This window comes from Ammospiza nelsoni, chromosome 4 (assembly GCF_027579445.1).
Source record: "Ammospiza nelsoni isolate bAmmNel1 chromosome 4, bAmmNel1.pri, whole genome shotgun sequence".
NCBI classification, from domain to species: domain Eukaryota; kingdom Metazoa; phylum Chordata; class Aves; order Passeriformes; family Passerellidae; genus Ammospiza; species Ammospiza nelsoni.
In genome coordinates this window covers 53,994,817-54,013,912 of record NC_080636.1, presented here as the reverse complement: position 1 = coordinate 54,013,912, position 19,096 = coordinate 53,994,817, and the positions used below count along the sequence as shown (strand labels likewise).

General features: G+C 40.3%; 1 protein-coding gene across 1 annotated transcript in view; it reads left to right on the top strand.

The window, feature by feature from the left end:
• The window catches only part of ARHGAP10 (Rho GTPase activating protein 10), a 139,614-nt gene extending 125,344 nt beyond the window's left edge, over positions 1-14,270 (top strand). Inside the window, exons 21-23 of the mRNA XM_059470893.1 lie at positions 4,608-4,739; positions 5,667-5,758; positions 13,293-14,270. Of these exons, the coding sequence (XP_059326876.1) occupies positions 4,608-4,739; positions 5,667-5,758; positions 13,293-13,381 (313 nt within the window). The 3' untranslated portion in view covers positions 13,382-14,270. The remainder of the gene's footprint in view (positions 1-4,607; positions 4,740-5,666; positions 5,759-13,292) is intronic.
• The last annotated feature ends 4,826 nt before the right edge of the window (positions 14,271-19,096 follow it).

Sequence of the window (19,096 nt, the reverse complement as noted above, 5' to 3'; positions counted from 1 at the left end):
GCTTCTTTGAGACAGGCATAGTGTAACTTAGTCATGTGGCTCGTACAGAATAGACCTTGCCATCTCCTTGGCTGCCAGGGAGCTTGACAGCAGCACTGCTGTGTGAGCACAGGGTAAATGGTGTGTGTGCTCAGGGCAGGCAGGGGTGTGGATGCAATTGCTGGAATGAGCTAAAGTTTCCTTTTTAAATTTTTAAAAATTGTTATTATTCTTTTCTTTTCTTTTCTTTGCATTCCTCCAGGGTAACACAGCCCCCTCATTTCTTTGCCCCTGAAAGGAGCAGCGGTGAGGTGTAAGCTTATAGATGTACATATTTCACTTTTGCTTTGTCTGAATTATCATTTAAAATGCTTCAACTTGGGACAGCTGCTGTAGACATTAGCTTTGGATTTACCAGACTGGCGTGAAAGATCATTTCACTAATGTGTTAGCTGCCTCACTGAGACTTCACAATCCAAGTTAAAAACCCTCTATTTCAGTGCTGACTGATGTGCTCTGTATAAATGAGGGTTCAGGAAAGCTGCGTGCATGTCACATACTTGAAATGTTGAGGATGCAGTTTCTTTCCAGGGGGAACACAGATGGGGAAATTCTGGCCTTCTGTTTGTCTCCAGCTTTGCTGCAGCTATGACAATTTTTAGAATTTTGGCCACATTTTTCTGCTCCTCCCTCCCCAGGGCACAGAGGATTTTCAGGTGCAGAAAGACATGGTGGTGGTCACTGTTGGCTTGCATAAAGAATCATCAATAACCAACACCCTTTGATACACTCTGTCATCCTGTAATGAAACCTTTCAGAACGCTTTCATTGAGTTTGTCAGCCAGACACTGTGATACAACAGCCGTGGTGCTGCCAAACTTGTCTGAAACAACCCTCTTTTTCTCAGGAGTTGCAGTGTAGATTCTTTTCACAGACTCTCTTCCTTGCTCTCAAGATAAGAGGCTGCTCTTTAGCTGTGTTACCTTAGGAACCAGCCAGATAAACATCCAATAAAATCTTGTTTTCAGAAATTTCTTTCTGAATATCAGTGCAGAATCTCTAGCTTATTTTCAGTAAAGCCATTCCCCCCTCCTCCCTTTTCCCATCGTTCACTATGCTAGACAATAGCTTTTTTTCCTCAAAGAGAGATGGTTATGTCAGCCTTTTTGTTTTTTTTTCCTACCCACAGAAAATGCATTGCCTTCATTTTAGCCTCAGGATTTCTTCAATATACCTTCTTAAACTTGAGATGCTGTGTGATAACACACGCAATACTTTCTAATATAGCATCATCTTGATAAACAAGGTGTGCAGATCTTTACAGCAAGGCAGCCTTGCTGTGACAAGAGCCTTTTCAAGGAAAAAACAATAAAATCTAACCTTTTGTTGCTTACACACCGCAACATTGGAAATTATTTTTCTCATTGAGTAAAACCTTCTGTTTCAGTAAAAAGAATTAAATGGTTCCTGAGGTAACCAAATACAGTAAATAAAAAAAACCCAATTGAATCCATAAATTTTAGGATGTGCTTAATAGTTAAAGCTATCAACATTTTTTTTCTTTGTTTTCTTTCTTCTTACTGTGGGGAAGCTATTGCTGTTGAAAAATGTGTTGGGTTTTTTTGTCTCCTGCTGGATGGTGGAGCATGATCTCTTGCTGGGTAACCAGGAGCCTAAAGTGACAGGCAAATTCTGCTGCAGTGTTTTCCCTACAGCTGTAAAGTATTAAGGGAATTCATCAAAAAAGTGGGGGAGGGAGCAGCCCAGCACTCCACATACCTGTGCTTCTGGAGTGTTTTTCCACTACAACTGTTGGAGTGGCTCAGGATTTGTAGAAAACCTGCCAATTTTAACATGCTTCTATATAATCCTGTCTGGTAAAGGACAAGTGTAGTCTCACTTGGTGATAGATTGCAATTCTTGTTGAGTCTCTGTAATTTGAGAAATCAACATGCCATAGCATGGAACTGAACATTTCATTTCATCTCCTGTTCCTTTATGTGCACACCTCTTTCTCCTTTCTTCTTCTTTTTTTTTTTTTTTTTTTTTTTTTTTTTTTTCCCCTCTTTCTTTCCTCTCCAAGTCTCAGCAAGAAACCATCTGGTATTTATTCCAAGTATTCTTAAGAATGACCAATGCTTCCCTGGGTCAGAGGGTTCCTTTTGTGCTCTCTCTGTTCTGAGCATTGCTTTGAAGTCATGAATTCTGTGTGAGGTGCAGGTGGTGTGTGTTGTTCTAGAGCCGATTGAGTAAATTGCAGAGATTACCATGATGTATCCATCAATGAAATATTTAATAAATGCAAGTTTTAATATTCATTTGTTGAAAATCAAACCACACATCTGAGGTTGCAATACAAAAGGCCACTTGATGAATATTCTTGAATTATGAATACTTTGCATTAGAGACATTTTAATACTCCTTTGGCAATATACTTGGAGTGTTATTTTTCTGTTTTCAGTAGTTTTACAGGTTTCAGAAATGAGCCTAACACCAATCCTTATCCCAGAATCAGGGAATGGCTTAGGTTGGAAGGGACCTTAAAGATCATATAATTTCAAACCCCCTGCCAAGAGACTGATTTGAATTTAATAAATAGCAAGGAAAATATTTTTTCTTTAAGTCTCAGGACTGTTTTAAGTAGAAGAGTTTAGTCTGTGCAAGTAGGAAACTTCTTTTAAATTCACTTTTGAAAAACTTTTTTCTTGTGTTCACCTGCTGAGTTAAAATTAATTCTGTATGTAGACATTATGAGTGAGGAATGATGAAGAAATTATTTACTTTTTGGCAAACTTTATAAACTTTACAGTACCACTGAGGGCTGTTTTATTCTTAGTATTTAGAGAAAATGATCCAAATGCTGGTGTTCATTTTTTTGGTTTGTATGAATGAAGTCACTTTTAGCTGAAGTTTTTTCTTTTATTTGAGGAAATTTTTTCAATTATTAGGTAAAAATGGGAGGAAGGAGACAAGTTGAAGTAAAAGAAAACCCTAAAATTCTATAGGTGCTGCTCCTAAATGTATGTTATTATTGGAAGATGTAAAAAATTGTGCCATGGAAGATTCCCAGGCAGAAAAGATGACTGGATATCCTCTTCACAAAGTTAAGCATAAAATATGTTTCTAGACAGTATGATCCTGCTCATCATTCAGTTTAATGCTTATGATTCCTTTCCTTATTTGGTAAATCTGATAATTTTTAAAAGCAGAGCATGTTTTGATAAAACCTTCTGGTTATGATTCCAACACATTTAAGTTTCATTTTTACTAGTAGAATTAACTATAGAATGCTGTTTTATAAACTGTGAATTCCAGTTTTTATTCAAATGCCATCTGATACATTTCCAAAGGAAAAGCCATTGTCTTGTTATAAGGAATGTGAAATTCACATTATAATGTACTAAATTAAAAAAAAAAAAAACAAAACAACAAAATAAATGCCTGCTTAACTATGTAATTGCTAGAGTGACTGAGATATGAGGTTGTAAAAGTTGAATTTGATTGTAAATTATGCTATGCAAACCAACAAATAATGATAATTTCTTCTAGAAATTAAATATCCCAGTGTACAATAAGATAAAAATTAGCTATCTAAGTTAGATTTCCTGCTTTCTTCTATTCATCTACAATTATAATAGGGCTGATTCTTGATTCCTCTTTTTGCTTGGTCCACTCCATTTTGATTAGGTGTGCATTTAGACTCCCACAAAAACCTTCTTGACTGAGTTCTTAGATTTTGATGGTGCTTTTCAGATCAATGCTCTCTAAGAGATTAATCTTGGAGTAAGACAAAGTCATAAATGCTGTATTGGAAAGTCTCTGCTTCTGAGGGAACAATTGCTGTGTGCAAATGATTTTAATACTGTTTCTGCTTAGAAGCTGCTTGAAGTCCAGCTCTTTGTTCCAAAGACATGCTGACAGCCAGTTTTTGGGCTATTTGTTGTTTGTCCACGCAATGAAGGAAAGCCTTCCAGTGCTGGAACCCTTCAGTACTTTTAAGGCATAAAATTAGAAATGTTCTTTATGTTGGGGACAACTTTATGTGTTTACTAATACAAGCTTTAAATTTTGTCTGCTATTTCTTCTCCTCTTGTGGTAACTTTGTGTTCAGCCATTAATTTAACAACATTGGTGGGGGCAGCCCCTGAGACAGTGTTTGCACAGCTCCATGAAGATCTCAATCCAGAGCCAGCATCGTGATCCCAGTGCTGGAATAGCTGCAGCCTCTTTAGAAATCTTCTCAGTTGTACAGTACTGAGGAGATTTTTAAATAGATTCATCAAAACTTGTAAAGGCAGAGTGGCAGCTCAAATAATAGCCTGCTCTATGCAATTTCACTTTGTCTGTCTTTATCAGATAAGGAATGGGGAATTTTGCCCTTTTATTGCCTATGTCATGCATCTCAGGTAATTCGCCTTAGCTTAGGATGTAGGGCATGTCGGAAAAAGAATTCCAAGGAGGAGTGCAGAATCATATGGTGGCCATTTCTGCAAAATCAGCTTGACAATATTATTTGGTTTGAATTTGAAAATCTCACAGGTTGTCCAGTTATAAAGATTCAAATATTTTGGTAGGATAAGAAATTCTATTCATGTTCTTAATTCTGCCTTGAATGTATTTCCTCTTAGTCCTGCTCAGAGCCGCCCGTCGATGGTCTCGTGGATGAACATTCCATCTGCTAACCCGGCTGCCTCAGATGCTGCACTACCCAATTTCATCTTTCCCAGCCCTGCCCCTGGCACTGACAGAGCAGTGGAAAGGTATGGTGTGCACTTCAACTTCTGCTGGCTCTTTATTTGCCTCCTTTTTCTGTATCTTCACAAAAACAGTCTCCTGTGGCATGTGAATGATTGTCTCAAACCAGGAAATGCAGCCTGGCAGCAATTTTAACGGAATGAAATACATGCCTACTTCATCTTACTTTTCCTTTCGGCACCTTCCTTGGTGGAAGGCACACAGTCCCCTGAGCCAGTGGTCTGCTGGTTAATACAGGAGAGCTGTATTAACAGTGGGTGGGCAATTCATAGTGTCTCTCTCTTGCAGTGTTTCTCTTAGAGTCTTTTAAAATGCAGATTCTTCCACCTTTGCCAGATTTAAGATTCTCATCCTAGACATTTTTCCTTTCTCTTTGGTTTCATTCTTTTCTTTCATTCTTTTGTCCAGCTTTCCTTCCATCCTGTTTCTGCTTCCTTCCATGTTGTTTTCCACGCTTTGAAATATTTTGAACTTTTTCTTTGAAGGTCTTCACCATCTTAGTTTTTCCCTTCAAATTTAATATATGTCTTTCTAATTAAGTAGTTCAAGTAGTAGGTATATTCACAAATTCTTCACAACACTTGATAAAAAAACCCTATTTCTTATTACTGGTTGAATTTTCGAAGTATATCATACTTTGCCTGCTATTGAGTTCATTGCTGACTAGCACATGAAAAAAATGTAACTAGTTGAAAGTCGAGTTTGTCATAAAAATAGTGTGCAGAAAGTTGGGAGTATGGTATTCAGAAATGCCAACAGTAAGCTGTGAAGCTTCAGCTTTGGCTGTGTGTATGAATTATAACCCTGTAATGATGCATGTGAGATTGTGTTTAAAGTTTTAGTCATCTCCAAATGTGAATGGAGAGAGAATGGTTGAGACAGTGTCTTCATAATAGTAAAAAGTTGCTATAATTCATAATTTCATTTTTCAGTGTTGCCCACCGAAAAGCAAGAGCAGTTTATCCATGTGAAGCAGAACACAGCTCTGAATTGTCATTTCAGATAGGAGCAATATTTGAAGATGGTAAGTACTGCTTGAGTAAATATAAAGCAATGAAAAACAAATTGACAAAACTGCTAAAATGGCTTTGGATAAAAATACAAGCCTGACTGCTATTCTGCCAACATTGCTGATGGCACACAGTTGGTGATGGAGATATTTTCTGGTATGAAGAAGCTACTTAACATATCCTTAGCACTGTGAGGCAATGCTTTTGATTTTTGGGTGAATACTCTTCCAACTGGTATAATTTTTCAGCATCATTTATATGTGTTGTAGTACCAAAAGAAGGTTATTCAATAATAGAAGAAAACACCTTGGCCTGTGAAACTGAATTTTTTAAAATGTGAACTCTTGTTGTAAAATAACACAAGGGTTTTCCTTTAAAGAAAAAAAAAATCTGTGTCAGGATTTTGAAGCAAACAGAGTGCCAGGTAAATCAGGTGAACAATGGAGGAAAAAAGAGTGTTTTTACTGATTTAGATCAAGGTCTGCATTAGTGTGTGCATGTACTGGTAGAAAATAGAATATTCACTGAGGTGTGGAATGAAGGCCTGTGTTTAATGATTTCTATGGATCCAAATATAGCATTACATGTGAAATCCAGAAGGTGAATCCTGTGCTCAAGACTCTGTTCTCAGTGAGCTTCCATGGATCTACCCTTCAGCAAATGCACAGGGACTTCAAACTGATAGGAAAGCTTTTAGTTTTTAAACCTTATGCCAATGACTACTGTAATACCAATTCTCAAAATGCAGAATGGGAAGCCTAGCAAAGTTGCTTTTTTTAATAGTGTATATAATAGGATATTCCTGTCCTCTGTTTTCCCCCAAACAAGTAAACAGCAAGCATATTCCAGACTTCAGTTCTGCTTTTTTTTTTTTTCAACATAAAGTGGTCTGGGGTCCCCACTAGGTTCTTCCCTACCTGCACCCACTTTACAAAATCATTCTTGATGTTTCCTATTAGAGCTGCCTTGCAGGCAAATCATGTCTGAATCAAGTTAGGTGGGAAACCTTTTAAAGATGAATTAGCTGAGTGATTGCTCTTTTTAAAGTCCTTAACACCACTTATTTTAATTTAAGTTTTTTAAAACATGACTGATAGGGCTCTTCAGCAGACATCAAACTGTGTACAGGAAAGAAAATCTAGTGCATGGTGGAAAAGATTTGATGTCTGGGAGAGCCATTTCTGCTGTAGAACAGCAAGGGCTGTGTTAGCTTGTGGTAAGGAAGTCTCCCAAGAAGTAGTTCCTTGTGTGTCTTGTTTTTGTGTGAGAGCAATGTTAAGATTCTATCTTTGTATGAGAACTCAGAAGTGGTGACAAAGCCCCCATGATCTGGTGCATTGCAGCCTCAGGTGAGTTTTTCAACTGGAGAGTTGGATTGCCCCAAAAAAAGTATGGAATTTGACTCTGGCATCTGTGCAGAAAAGTTTCAGCTGTAACTTTTTCCATGTCATCAGACAAATAAGGTCCAAAGCCTGGGAAAAAGTTGCATGGATTGCATTTGGAAAACCCAATTGCAGATTTCCGATGGCAAAGCTCACATTTCCTTAAACACATTACTTTCAATTTGTTCTGCTGTATCCTGGTTATTTCACAGGTGTTGTCCTTGCCCTGCAGGGCTCTCACCCTCAGGTAGGCTGTGGATTGGCAGAAAAAATGGGGAGAGCATGCAAGTAATAAGGCAGTAACTGTATGTAATGGTAATTTCATAACTTTTCCCAGTAGTTCATGTCATGGATGGCTCTTTCATGCCAAGTGCAGACCTGTCTCCACATTTGAAACCTCTGAAATGCCTCAACGTGAGCCTTTTCTTTCTGTATCAGGCACCCCTGTGTCTGTGCTGAAATCAGATTGCAGTGAATCAATTCAGGTTCTTTAGTTACTCAATTTAAATTCCCATATGCCCTAATAAAGCCCCCAAATGAAGAATTAAAGTAATAATACATCAATTCTGCAGCTCTACCAATAACCTTAACTATCAAAGTGACAACGCATCAATCAAGTTGACATACAGCTAGTATCAACCATTAAAGTAACTGTTAAATTAATGTCTGCTAAAAAGTGCTGCTTCCATTAGTGAAGGTTTTATATGTCTCTCCTTTCTCCACCCGGCCTCTCTCACTTTCTAATCCTGTCTCTTTTTCTTTCCCTTTTTCTTTCCTCTCTTTCCTGCTTTGTTTCCTTTTTCCTGTTTCCTTCCCTGTTCTTGGTTTGTCTCTCTTGGTCCATAGATGTTGATTGCAGCAGTTCTGTCCCAGCTGTCCATACTCTGGATGAATATTTCTGGCTGCTTCAGCCTCAGACAGGATAATGGCATTTAGGGAAGCAGTCTTGCACCTGTCATAGCTACTAAATGTAATATTGGTGCAAGAAGGTGAGTTTAACCTTTGCTCCCATCTCCATTTCCTGTTTCTAAACAGGGGGAAAACATCTGTCTCCGTCTGCCATGGTTAGATTTGCTAATATTCTAAGTTAAGCTTTGCATCACCTGATAAGAATCTGTATAGAACCTTAGCATTTTCACATTCAGGTGTTTTCAGTACTGCATGTACATTGTGCTTCCCCAAATCCCACAGTCCTTCCATTAAAGTGCCGTAGAATATAAATGCTAAGGCACCATCTGGTAAGTTAAAAAGAAAAGGCAAAGTTTTCTATTTAATTGAATTGTGTAGGGAAATGAATAATGTAATCTGAACAATATCCACTAGATTTTTTTTTAAATCTTCTATTCAATTTGCCTTAGGCTGTGCCAATATTTTTATTTCCCAGTTGTTACAGGCTATATTATTGACAGCACATAACAATATAATTCAAGTGGTTGCAAGCAAAGCTTGGAGAGTTTGCAGCTGGATAAGGGCACATAAGGGAAGAAGCAGAGTAGAATCTGAGATTGAGAGACATATGCTGGCTGTGCATGTCTGTTGTTGTTGAGGTAGATATTCCCAATAATCAGGGGAAGAATAATCAGACTGCCTGGCACTGGAATTTTGCCAGTCTTGGAGCCAAGTGTTATTAAATTTCTGGTTCTTGAAAGAGACTGCTTTAAAGTCAGTAAATGGGAATTTCACTCTGGAGAAGTGTTTCAGATAGGTTAAATGGTGTTTACACAATAAAAATTCCTTGGCAGAACTGCTAGCAGGAAGGCTTCCTGAAAACTTGTCAAGATAGCTCTTATCAAGGCTTTTTACAATTTTTAAAATCCAATTTTAGGGGAGAGAAAACATGAGGAAAACTGAGAGTGTGTTTTGTTCCTAAGGAAAAGTGGGGCACCCATCATCCCCACCAAGTACAAAAGGAGCACAAAAAGCCACATTCACACAGCCCTTGTCATCCCCATCTCTCTCTCCCACTGTAACAAAGTGCCAGCCTTAGTTAATGTTCCTGGCTTTGACTCCAAGGCACTCTGCCCTCTGATTCATGCTGTGGTTTCTGGACTGCCTTCATGGTCCTGACCAATCCAGGATTTACATCAAAGAGAAGTGGTGCTCCTGAAATACTGCATTGCACTGTATGTGCAAATAGTTCTTTTGTTGGGTAAAAATGGAGATAGAGCCACTTCTTGGTGCACCTTTCATCTGTGTAGTTCAGAGCACTTGGAAACATTCATGGGGAGGAACCCCCTGACTCCTAGTCCTGTGTTCTGTCCACAAGATAATTCTGCTTCTCGCAGCATAATTAAGGGAAACAGCAAGTTTTGAAATTTCAAATTCCAGGCTAACCCTAAGCATGATAAATATTTCTGCTATCAACTCAACCCACAGGGATTGTTTCAAAAACCCAAAGGAGTTTCTAAACACAGAGGGCTTGCAAGCACATTTGCTTTCATTGAATTTCCTGATGAAAAATTGGCCAGCATCATTGAGTTCTATGGAAGTGAGTTCTAGTGCTGTAGTGGTTTTAGCAGTGAAATTTCTGTTGCTCTCAGTAATCCTCATTTATGTTGCTTTTTGAGGTTTTTACCCTGATTGACAATCCATGAGAAAGGGAGGCCCTCTTCTGCCAGACACCATGCAGGTTAGGTTTGCTCCCAAAACAGCCAGTTTCCACAAAGACGTGGAAATCAGTGTGAATTAGTGTCTGATTCAGTCCTGCTGAAGTTAGTGGCACCCAGGCAATGAACTAATACTGCTGAGGAAGTAAGTCCTGCTCTCTTTGTGGTTGAGACCTGTGAAACATTTGAGCTGCCAGAGCAGAGCAAAGTCTGCTTATGGCACTGGGTCTCTGGGAAGAGCTGCTTGTGAATTTTATGTATTTGCAGTTAGAAAATAACAACATTGGCAGCATCAAAGCTATTTCCTTTGAAGAATACAGAAAAGTAAGAGGCAATGCTGCACATGCCAAGTTGACCTAATGGTGTTCCTTGATTAGAAGAAATCAGATCTCACGGCAAGTTACAAGACCATGGACTTTGCTGGCCCATTTGAGCTGGGTTGATTGTTCCATAGCCCTTGCTGTTGTACTGATGCTCAGACATCTTTCTTCCCTGCACCTTGCCTGCACGAGTGAGACTGCTGAAAAGGCCTTGCAGCAGGTGCTGAGGAGGTCACTGTCCCCCTCTGAGCTCTCAACTTGGCTGCTATTTGCACTGTCCTAAGAGGTGGTGGCTTTTAGTGGTGGTTTTGTGCTTGGTCTTGTTGTACAGCCTTGCTATACACTCATTAAATCTTGCTGTAAATATTTACTGTTTAGTTCTCTGCTCTGTATCTTTTATACTGTGAGTGTTTCCCCTCCTGTCCTGTGCCAGCATGAGCCTTAGTCCTGTGGGATGATTGCTCTAGTAATGAGTTGTAGTTTTAAGGCCAAGTGTGTAGTTTCTGCATCAAGGTATTTTTAAATGAGGCAGGCCTGAGAAAGTGCTAAGAACTGTAATTGTTGTTGACTGAGAAGAAATGACAGAAAGGGGACACTACAGATGTCTTCTCTTGAGCAGGGCATTTTTTCAGGAATAGTCCTGGGTTTAAAAAGAGCTGTGCATGAGAGAGGAATGGGGTTTGTGTGGTTAAGTGGTTTTGATTTTAAAGGAATGCATGCTGTTGTGCACTGTACTTCAGAAATGGATTAGCAAAGTAAATAGGATCACTGGAGCTTAAAGCAGCTTTACTTTTGGATGGCACCTTCATTAATATATTTTGCCTACAGAAGCAGTCAGTGATGTACACAAGCATCTTACCCCTTGTTGCACAAGGTGATTGGAGTGGGGGCAGAAACCTTCCCTGCTGTGACAGCCACCACAGCTGCTGAACATTAAGAATTACTTTTTGCTGTGTTACTTTTTCTTATTACTTTTTATTACTAAAAAAATTACTTAAAAAAAAAAATTAAAGATCTCTAGAAATGGTGGCTTTAGGTGTAATTGAGTGATAATTCCTTCTTCAGTCTTCCCAGAGTCTAAAAGAACTGTCTGCCAACAACTGAGGCCCTGAGCTGTGTACTGTACATGGGCAATATTTCATTTCCTAAGCCCAGAACTCAGTTGTACCAGCTAGGTCTTGTCTATGATGTTTGCCACTCAAACCCAGCTGCTGGGCCATGAACCTGCTGTAGAGTGCAGAGTTCACCATTATCTTATCAAACTTGCTTGGAAAATATTTCTGTGGAAGTTTGCTGTTGTGTTGAGTGATGTGATTCAGCTTAGTTCAAGCATTTCCTCCTCTGTGTAAATTTTAGGTAAATTTTAATTTCGGTGTGATCCCCTCAGATGAAGGCTTCCCTCAGCTTGAACAGATCTTGGATTTATAGACTCTCACATGCCAGTGGTACCCACCCTCTTTCTAATGGAAATTAAGGTTAAGCATCAAAGGGCAGGTAGAAATTTCTTACTTCTAGGTTTTCTAGTTGCTTTTCTTCCTAATCTGTCTTGTTTTTTGGGAGTTTGTTTCCTGTAACACAGATGTGCTCCGTAGGTATGGGATTCCTCAGGGAGGGGTTTGGCTGCTGGTGCACTTGCTGGAAATGCAGAATTACAGCTTCTGGAGGGAGGTTTGTGCTGGTGTCAGCCATGCAGTTTCAAATGCCTGTGTACTCTGTAATTGTGGAACAGAAAGGATAAAGGGAGAGGAGGGCCTGCTAATTACTAATAGTAATGTAAGTTACTGTGTGAGCACAGATCCTCAAAGGTAATTGTCTATGCATGTTTTTCCTTTGGAATCTTTTTGCTGAATACATTTATTACAGAGATAAGCCCAGCATTTCGTGCTGAATCTAAATTATCAGTATCATTTGAAAGCAGTTTCGTTTTCTGGGTTCTTTGGAGTTGTAGCTGCTGTTTAAAATGTGGTTTCTGTGCACAGCTGTCTAAGAATAATAGGACACAAGGAAAAAACCAGGAAAAGTACGTTTTTAAGTCCTCAAATTAAGAGCTTTATAATGCTTTTGGAAGTGAGACTTAACATGTTGCTCTCTCTCAACTGTTATTTCCCTGATATGTAGAAGGCTACAAATATCACATTTCCCAATGTGTTAATGTGTTTTAAATAAAGCACTGACATGGCTGGCAGCACGTTTCAGCATTTGTCTGATGTCTTCCCTAAATACTGTCTGTCTCAGAAGCACTGTGAGGATAAATTAGGATGGGAGAGTGTGCCGTAGGTTGCTAAAAAGTGTGGGATTTTGCAATTACATAGGTAAATAGGTATCTGTATTGTATCCTTAAAAGACACTCAGAGGGGAATTTGAGGCCTTTCTAGTCTGTTTTCCAAAGAAAGGAGGCTTATGCTTCTTTTTTAACTTCCTGTCAAATGTGGTCAATATATATATATTCAGGAAGTCAGCTTTCATTAGTTCCCTTGCTCACAGAGGAACTTCTGGGGCATTGAGAGTCCAAGCTGAAATATTTCTCATTTTATATTCACAGACACTCTTGCATGAACTTTGGGATTTGCAGTGGTAAACACTTAGGATGGCACAAGGAGCTTGCAAGCCTTTGCTTTGTGTTTTGTGAATTGCACCATGTATTTGAATTTTAGAGAGAGGATTTAATCAGAAGAATGATTCAGATTTTGTCCACGGGTCACTTCTAATAGCAGCTCTATTCTGAAGAGATGGTACTTGGAGTGACATCTGGATCATTTCCATTTCCCCTACAATCCTCTCTGTGCTTACTTTTCATGCCAAGTAAGGTCCTGGGCTGTGCTTCTGTGGTTCTGATCTTCCAGATTCATCACTTCTCCTCAAGACAGGTTCTTGCTCTTGTTTTGCCCCACCTACTGAAAGTGTTTTTCACTGTTTGATATGAATTCAGACTTTTCCCCTAAGGCACAAATTTTTCTATTTTATAAATCTGTCCTGAGCTCCATTAACTATTTCCTTAATGAAGTCTCCTGCACCTAAAAGCTATTTCACCGTGTAGGCTTTGCAGAAGTACATTATATTTAAGTCAAGCTAATAATCCTCTTTATCTTTCCTAGCCAGATTCTTAAACTGGTGATTGCAGATGAAGGGACGTTTTTGTCGATGCTTTGCCTGGTGTCATGGAGCTAAAGCTGAAAAGTACTAATTCAAACATAAAAAGATGCAGTAATTTTAGTAATTTTCTCTCCTTTTCTTTTGCAGTGCAATTTTCCAGAGAGCCAGGATGGCTAGAAGGCACGTTAGATGGCAAGAGAGGACTTATTCCACAAAATTATGTTCAGTTTTTATAGCTTTGTGCATTGAACGCCAAGAAGGTGTACATGGTATCCATGGATTTTTGTTCTAGTCACTTGTCTCTACTTTTGTGACTGCTTTTAATCAGTGAAGAGCTGGACTATGGATTGAAGATTTTATCTGTATAAAGACATTAAGTGTTGCCAAATATGAATTAGAAAAAAATTATTCTTTGAGGGTTGGAATAGGGGCGGGGGGGGGGCAAGAAAGAGGGATGGAGGGATAAGTTGATTTTTTAATAGGGGGCTTGTTTTTTCAGTTGTAAAAAGCAGTAGTAGTATGTTTGTGTGCAAGATAAATAGCTTTTGAAGTCAAGTATTTGGTTGATCTGTGACTCAGTGTCCTGGAGATGATGTTTTGATGGCCACCATTTTTAACAGCATGTGAGGGTGCTGAGGCCCTGGCACAGGCTGCCCAGAGAAGTTGTGGATGCCCCATCCCTGGAAGTGTTCAAGGTCAGGTTGGAGGGGGCTCTGAGCAACCTGGTCTAGTGGAAGGTGTCCCTGCCCATGGCAGGGGATTGGAAATAAATGGTCTTTAAGGTCCCTCCCTACCCAGTCCATTCTATGATTCTATGATCATTTTAGGTTTGGAAAATACTGATGGATAAAAAAAGCTATCATGCTGACAATTAAATTATATTTCAGAGTGGAATAGCCAGTGCAGAACAGACATCAGTAAGTAAGAATAATAGTTATCAAGACATGACATTTTTCAAATGTCTTCAAAGAGCACATTCGTTTATGTTGTGTGTATGATTTCATTTATTTTATAAAGATAAGACACATGAACTTTTATTACAGGCTCCTATATGTCATGGTTCCTTTGCTACTCAAAAATATCACTGTAAATGAAATAAAATGTTATTTGTTATTTGACTTGTCATTTCTATGTTGCAGAGTATTTTGCTCTGGTTCTGGAAGTTGTGGCATGAAATAATTATTGGCAGCTCTGTGCAGTCAGCCTCAAGCAGGCTCCAGAAGGGATGGGGAGCTTTCCTCACACAAAATAGGCAACTCTGGAAGTTCGAGCCAAAAGGGAAAAGAGAATCTCTGGCTATGGTGCTTTTGCATACTGGAGAATTCCAACATTTTATCTGTTGTCTGTTTTAGCTGCTTGTTCACCTTGCCTGTCTTCCTTCCCTCTAATTGTCCACTGCAATGTCTTATTGATGCCTCAAAATCTGTAGAACTTAAAAAAGTTACATGCAGTTTATCATTAATTTCTCTATTTTTCTCTCCTTCAAGAAAGACAATAGAGAGGATGCAGGAAAGTGTGACAGGATGGCATGCTAATTCAGGCTCACTTATTTGTTAAACTGGACTCCGTGGATTTCAAGTCATTTACTGCAGCTCTACTTAGCTTGCAAGTTTTCCTAATAAATGAGATTAGTAAACAGTTAATGGCTAATGCTGCCGTGGGGTTGGGATGGCTTTTTCCCCCAAGGATTTAACTCCATGCAATGAATTTGTTCCTTTGCCTGGGCTGCACAGACCACTGGAGTATGCACAAATCACTTCCAGATGGAGCAATGGTGGGCCAAGCCAGTACAGCTCTCCAGCACTGACCCTCATTGCTTGGAGGAGTTTCATTTGGAGAATTCTCCTGGTACTGGAGCAATGACTCCCTGCTCCAAAGCTTTTAGGCAGTTCTTGTCTTGGCTAAGGGACCCAGGCACTGAAAATGACTTCTGACTGATTTGCTCCTCGATTCAGTGCTAAGGAAATAGCTGCACCAGTACTTGCAGCAACAGCCTGCAGGTTTCTGTGCTCACATTCATTCACATGGCAAAGCTCCCTCCTGGCTGGGTCTCCTGCTGCCTGAGCCCACAGCTCTATCAACTCATCTGTGGCCCTTAAGATTCATTCTGGAGGCAGGATGGTGTTTGTGTGCCAAACTCAGTTTTCATGGCTACCACTGGGTAGAAAATGTTGAAAGGAGAGGGAGAATATAAATCTTTGGTGTTAGCCTTGCAGGTGTGGCAGCTAGGTATGCTGGCTTGTCAGATGGTGAAGCTCTGATAACTTGGAGCTTTCAAGCTTTGGAAGTTGCTTCCATTTGTTTTGTTGTTGTTTTAAACCTGCAGTGCATGTTTGATCTTGTTCTGGCTGCTGTCCTCCCGAATTCTCAATGTGATGCTCAGCTCTAGCTCTGGGTGGTGGGGCTTTTTTTCCTTATAACTGAGGTTGTTTAAAAAGGCAGACATAAAGAGAAGGAGTAAGAGTCTTAGTGTCTCTTCCATCCAGTCCTGTGAGCCTATTTTACCTTCAGGTGAGATGTTTTGAGTCTCCTGTTACTCCTGGAGCTATGCAGAACCCAAACAAGAAGAAAACTTTTCTCCTGAGAAGTGATACACTGAGCAGAGGTAACACTAATCCAGACTTTCTCACGTCCCAGCCGTTGTCTGAAGGCAGTGGTGTGAGCTGAGCCAGATCAGATCTGGCTTCCAGGCTAACCACAGTGCCTCTGAGGAATTCACTTGTGGGAACTGCTACCCACCAGATGGGTTTCCACATCAGCCCAGTTACACCAGTGCCAAGTACAGACTTGCACAGCCCAGTGGCCATGGCCAAGCTCGTTCTTCATCCTCGCTGCTGAGTAGAGCTGTGAACGATGCCCTCAGTACTGACTGCTTGGAAGTGGAGATTAAAAAATGAAATACAAAGGAAGTCAGGCTTTTGAGATTGCTTGCTTTTCTGAAGGTGGCCTTTAGGGCATGCCTCTTGTCTGGTAGCCATCTACCATGGCTTGGTAGATTTTGGAGGAGTGCAGTAATGTGCTGTTGAGACAGGAAGGAGGACAGGGAGTCCCATCTGGAGCAAGCTGGTTGCAGGATCCTTCTCTTGGCCTGGCAGCAGGATGGTCATTCTCCATGGCATGGCCTCTGTCCTCTTTCATGGAACTGCTCTCCTGTCACAGCTGGGGGCACAGAGGAGTTAATCCTTGGGTTGGGTTCCCTGCCCTTGCTCTGTGCTGGTTACTGTGGGCACGGCCAGAGACTCGTTGGTTTTCAAAAGTTGAGGCTGCTGATAGTGAATGCATGACATGGGCTGAAAATTAGTGTAAATTAGGAAAAAAAAAAGCGAAACAAAAAAGGCTTTTAATGCAAAATAGCTTTGGCCTTGCCATCATTGTGGGGCCAAAGATTGAATCCCTCAGGCTGGGGATGAAGGTTGGATGTGTTTGCTGAATAATTAATGGCCAAGCTGAGACTCCTGCCCAGCTGGGCTCAGCAGAAATTTATAGCCTGTAAGTCACTGGCCGGGGTGCAGTGCTGTGCCTTGGCCAGCAGCACTTCCACTCTGCTGGGTGCAAAACCCTGGGGTTTTCAAACTGCTGAAGGTTAACTCTTGTCCCAGCTGATCTTCATGGCGGGTTTCCTTCTGATGCCGTCTTTTATGAGTGAAAGAAAAATCTCATTAGCTGATTTATCTGTCCTGTAATGGAAATACAGCTGCCACACTGCTTGCAGCTTTTGCTACCCAAGCCTCTAATTGTGTCACAGAAGAGATTTGGGCAGAAACTTGCCTTCCTTAATGCTGTTCCTTGTTCTCTTAACCCATTTCACAATTGGTTTGCAGTTTAAGGAGAAAAGTTGCTGACAGAGGGCCTGTGTAGGCTGTAAATGCACCAGTGCTAAACTGGGTTTCACTGAAAGTCTTCAGTGGAGTTTCACCTCTTCAGCTGAATGTGTCTTGGACATTGTTTTCTACATCAGAGTCCAACAGTCGGCCCTCATCTGTCCTTGCAGTAGCCACAGATAAGTGCCAAATAAACTTCACCCTGTCAACATCTACAATTAAAGTAAGAACACCTCAAAAACCTTATGGCAGGGCATGGTTTACCAAGCACAATCTGTGACAGGAAAGAGCATTTTTTCCACTCATTTCTTAGTAATATTGTACTCCTCATGAACTCCTAGTCTCTGCAGATACCTGAGTGCCCAGCTTGAGGTCAGGTTACAAGTTTTATTATGGTTTTAAGTAGTGATAGCATGTCTTATTTCTAGAACAGCAAATGACAGATGCATCTGCTTGGAAGCATATGGGAAATTTTTCTTAACACTGCTGATCCCCTACTATTCTTTCCTTCTGACAATTCAGCAAAGAGAAAGCAGGTGCAGGGATTTTTTGGCAATAAAAAAGTTCATGCAACTTCGTTATTAAAAGACCAAAATGCAATGAAATGGTGGCTTTACACCACAGACCAGGCTTTGTGCAGAACTTGGTGGTGAATTGCTGAGAGAGTGTCCAGAACAAAATAAGATAGTTAGAAGGGGCAATAAAACTCCTGCTATCTTACTGTAAATACAACTGGAGAAGGTCTGGCCCTGAGAAGGCAGGGTCAACGGGGAGACCTTGTGTATATAAAACAGAATTTCTCTCAGGGCAAGAGGGATTCACTAATTTTAGTCAATGGGAAGAGCAGCAGGAGGTTAACAAAAACTGGAGCCCAGACTGGTCTGGCCACTGAGGGTTTGTTTCTTCCAGTGGGATGCCCAGAGCAGTATCAGCACGTGGTTTGCCAAGCCCAGGGAGGCAGGAGCAGTGAACCACCCTGCTCATGTTGGGCATTCCCTGCCCTGCAGCCTGAGGAGCTGCTCCTGCCCGGAGCCACGACACCTGGAGCTGGCAGGGATTGCTGGAACCACCACTCCCCTGGCTGGAGAGAGGTGCTGCAGGGCATTGCAAGTTACTTTATGTTGAAGTGCTCATGTCCAGGTGAAATGGGGCTCTGGGCACCTGGTCTAGGGGAAGGTGTCCCTGCCCAAGGCTGGAGGTTGGAACTGGATGATCTTTAAGGTCCCTTCCAACCCAACCCACTCTTTGGTTGTGCACTGTTCCTGCACGAGCAGAAGGCTTGCCTCTAGGGATATCACTGCACCAGCAGCTAGCTGAGATTAAAATGCAAGAAATACTTGCAATCAAACCAGTTTAATTCGTGTATATTTGTACAATTTGTATAAAAAAAAGGAAAAAAAAAAGAAAAATAGGTACTTGCAGACATTAACATAAAGACCAAACAATATTTTCTATTTATTTAAAAAGCTTTAAACATACAGAAGCAAACCCCTAATTATAAATGCATCATTATGCATAGATTTTACTGTTTACACCATACTGCTGGCTGCTTTTTTCATCCAGGAATCTATTTAAACTCCAAGAATTCTTAAACATTCCTCTGAGCTTCCTGGCCTCAGAACTGCTGTCTGTCTTATCAAGTCATTGACCTCCAGCTGAAAACATTGCTCTAAAAAAAGTCAAATCTTTAATAAACAATTAAAAGTGCATTAACTGTAGAATTTTTTAATTTCATAAATGTTTAAACAAGTCAGTGAAAAACACCACCCTGTGAATTAGCTTTTTGCATGATTGATTGTAAAGTATCTTTTTAATAAGATTTTTGATATTGCAAACTTAAGTCTTTTCTATTTTAGTCCGTGAAACTGCTCAGTGGCACGATGTGTAGTATTCCTGAAATACCCACTGCAGTACATTACACTATTTTACATTTTAACCGTGTATACAATGCTCTTGCTGCATATCCCTGTTCCTTCTTACAACAAAATAATTTAGCTCGATGAACAAAAGCCCACTTTCTAAAAGCTGTTATAGTTTGTCTTGTATTTTGCAGGAGACAAATGCCTATTTCATTCTAAACAAATTCAAAAGAACTTCCCGGTAGCTAAAAACTAGGGCTGGGTTTTGTGG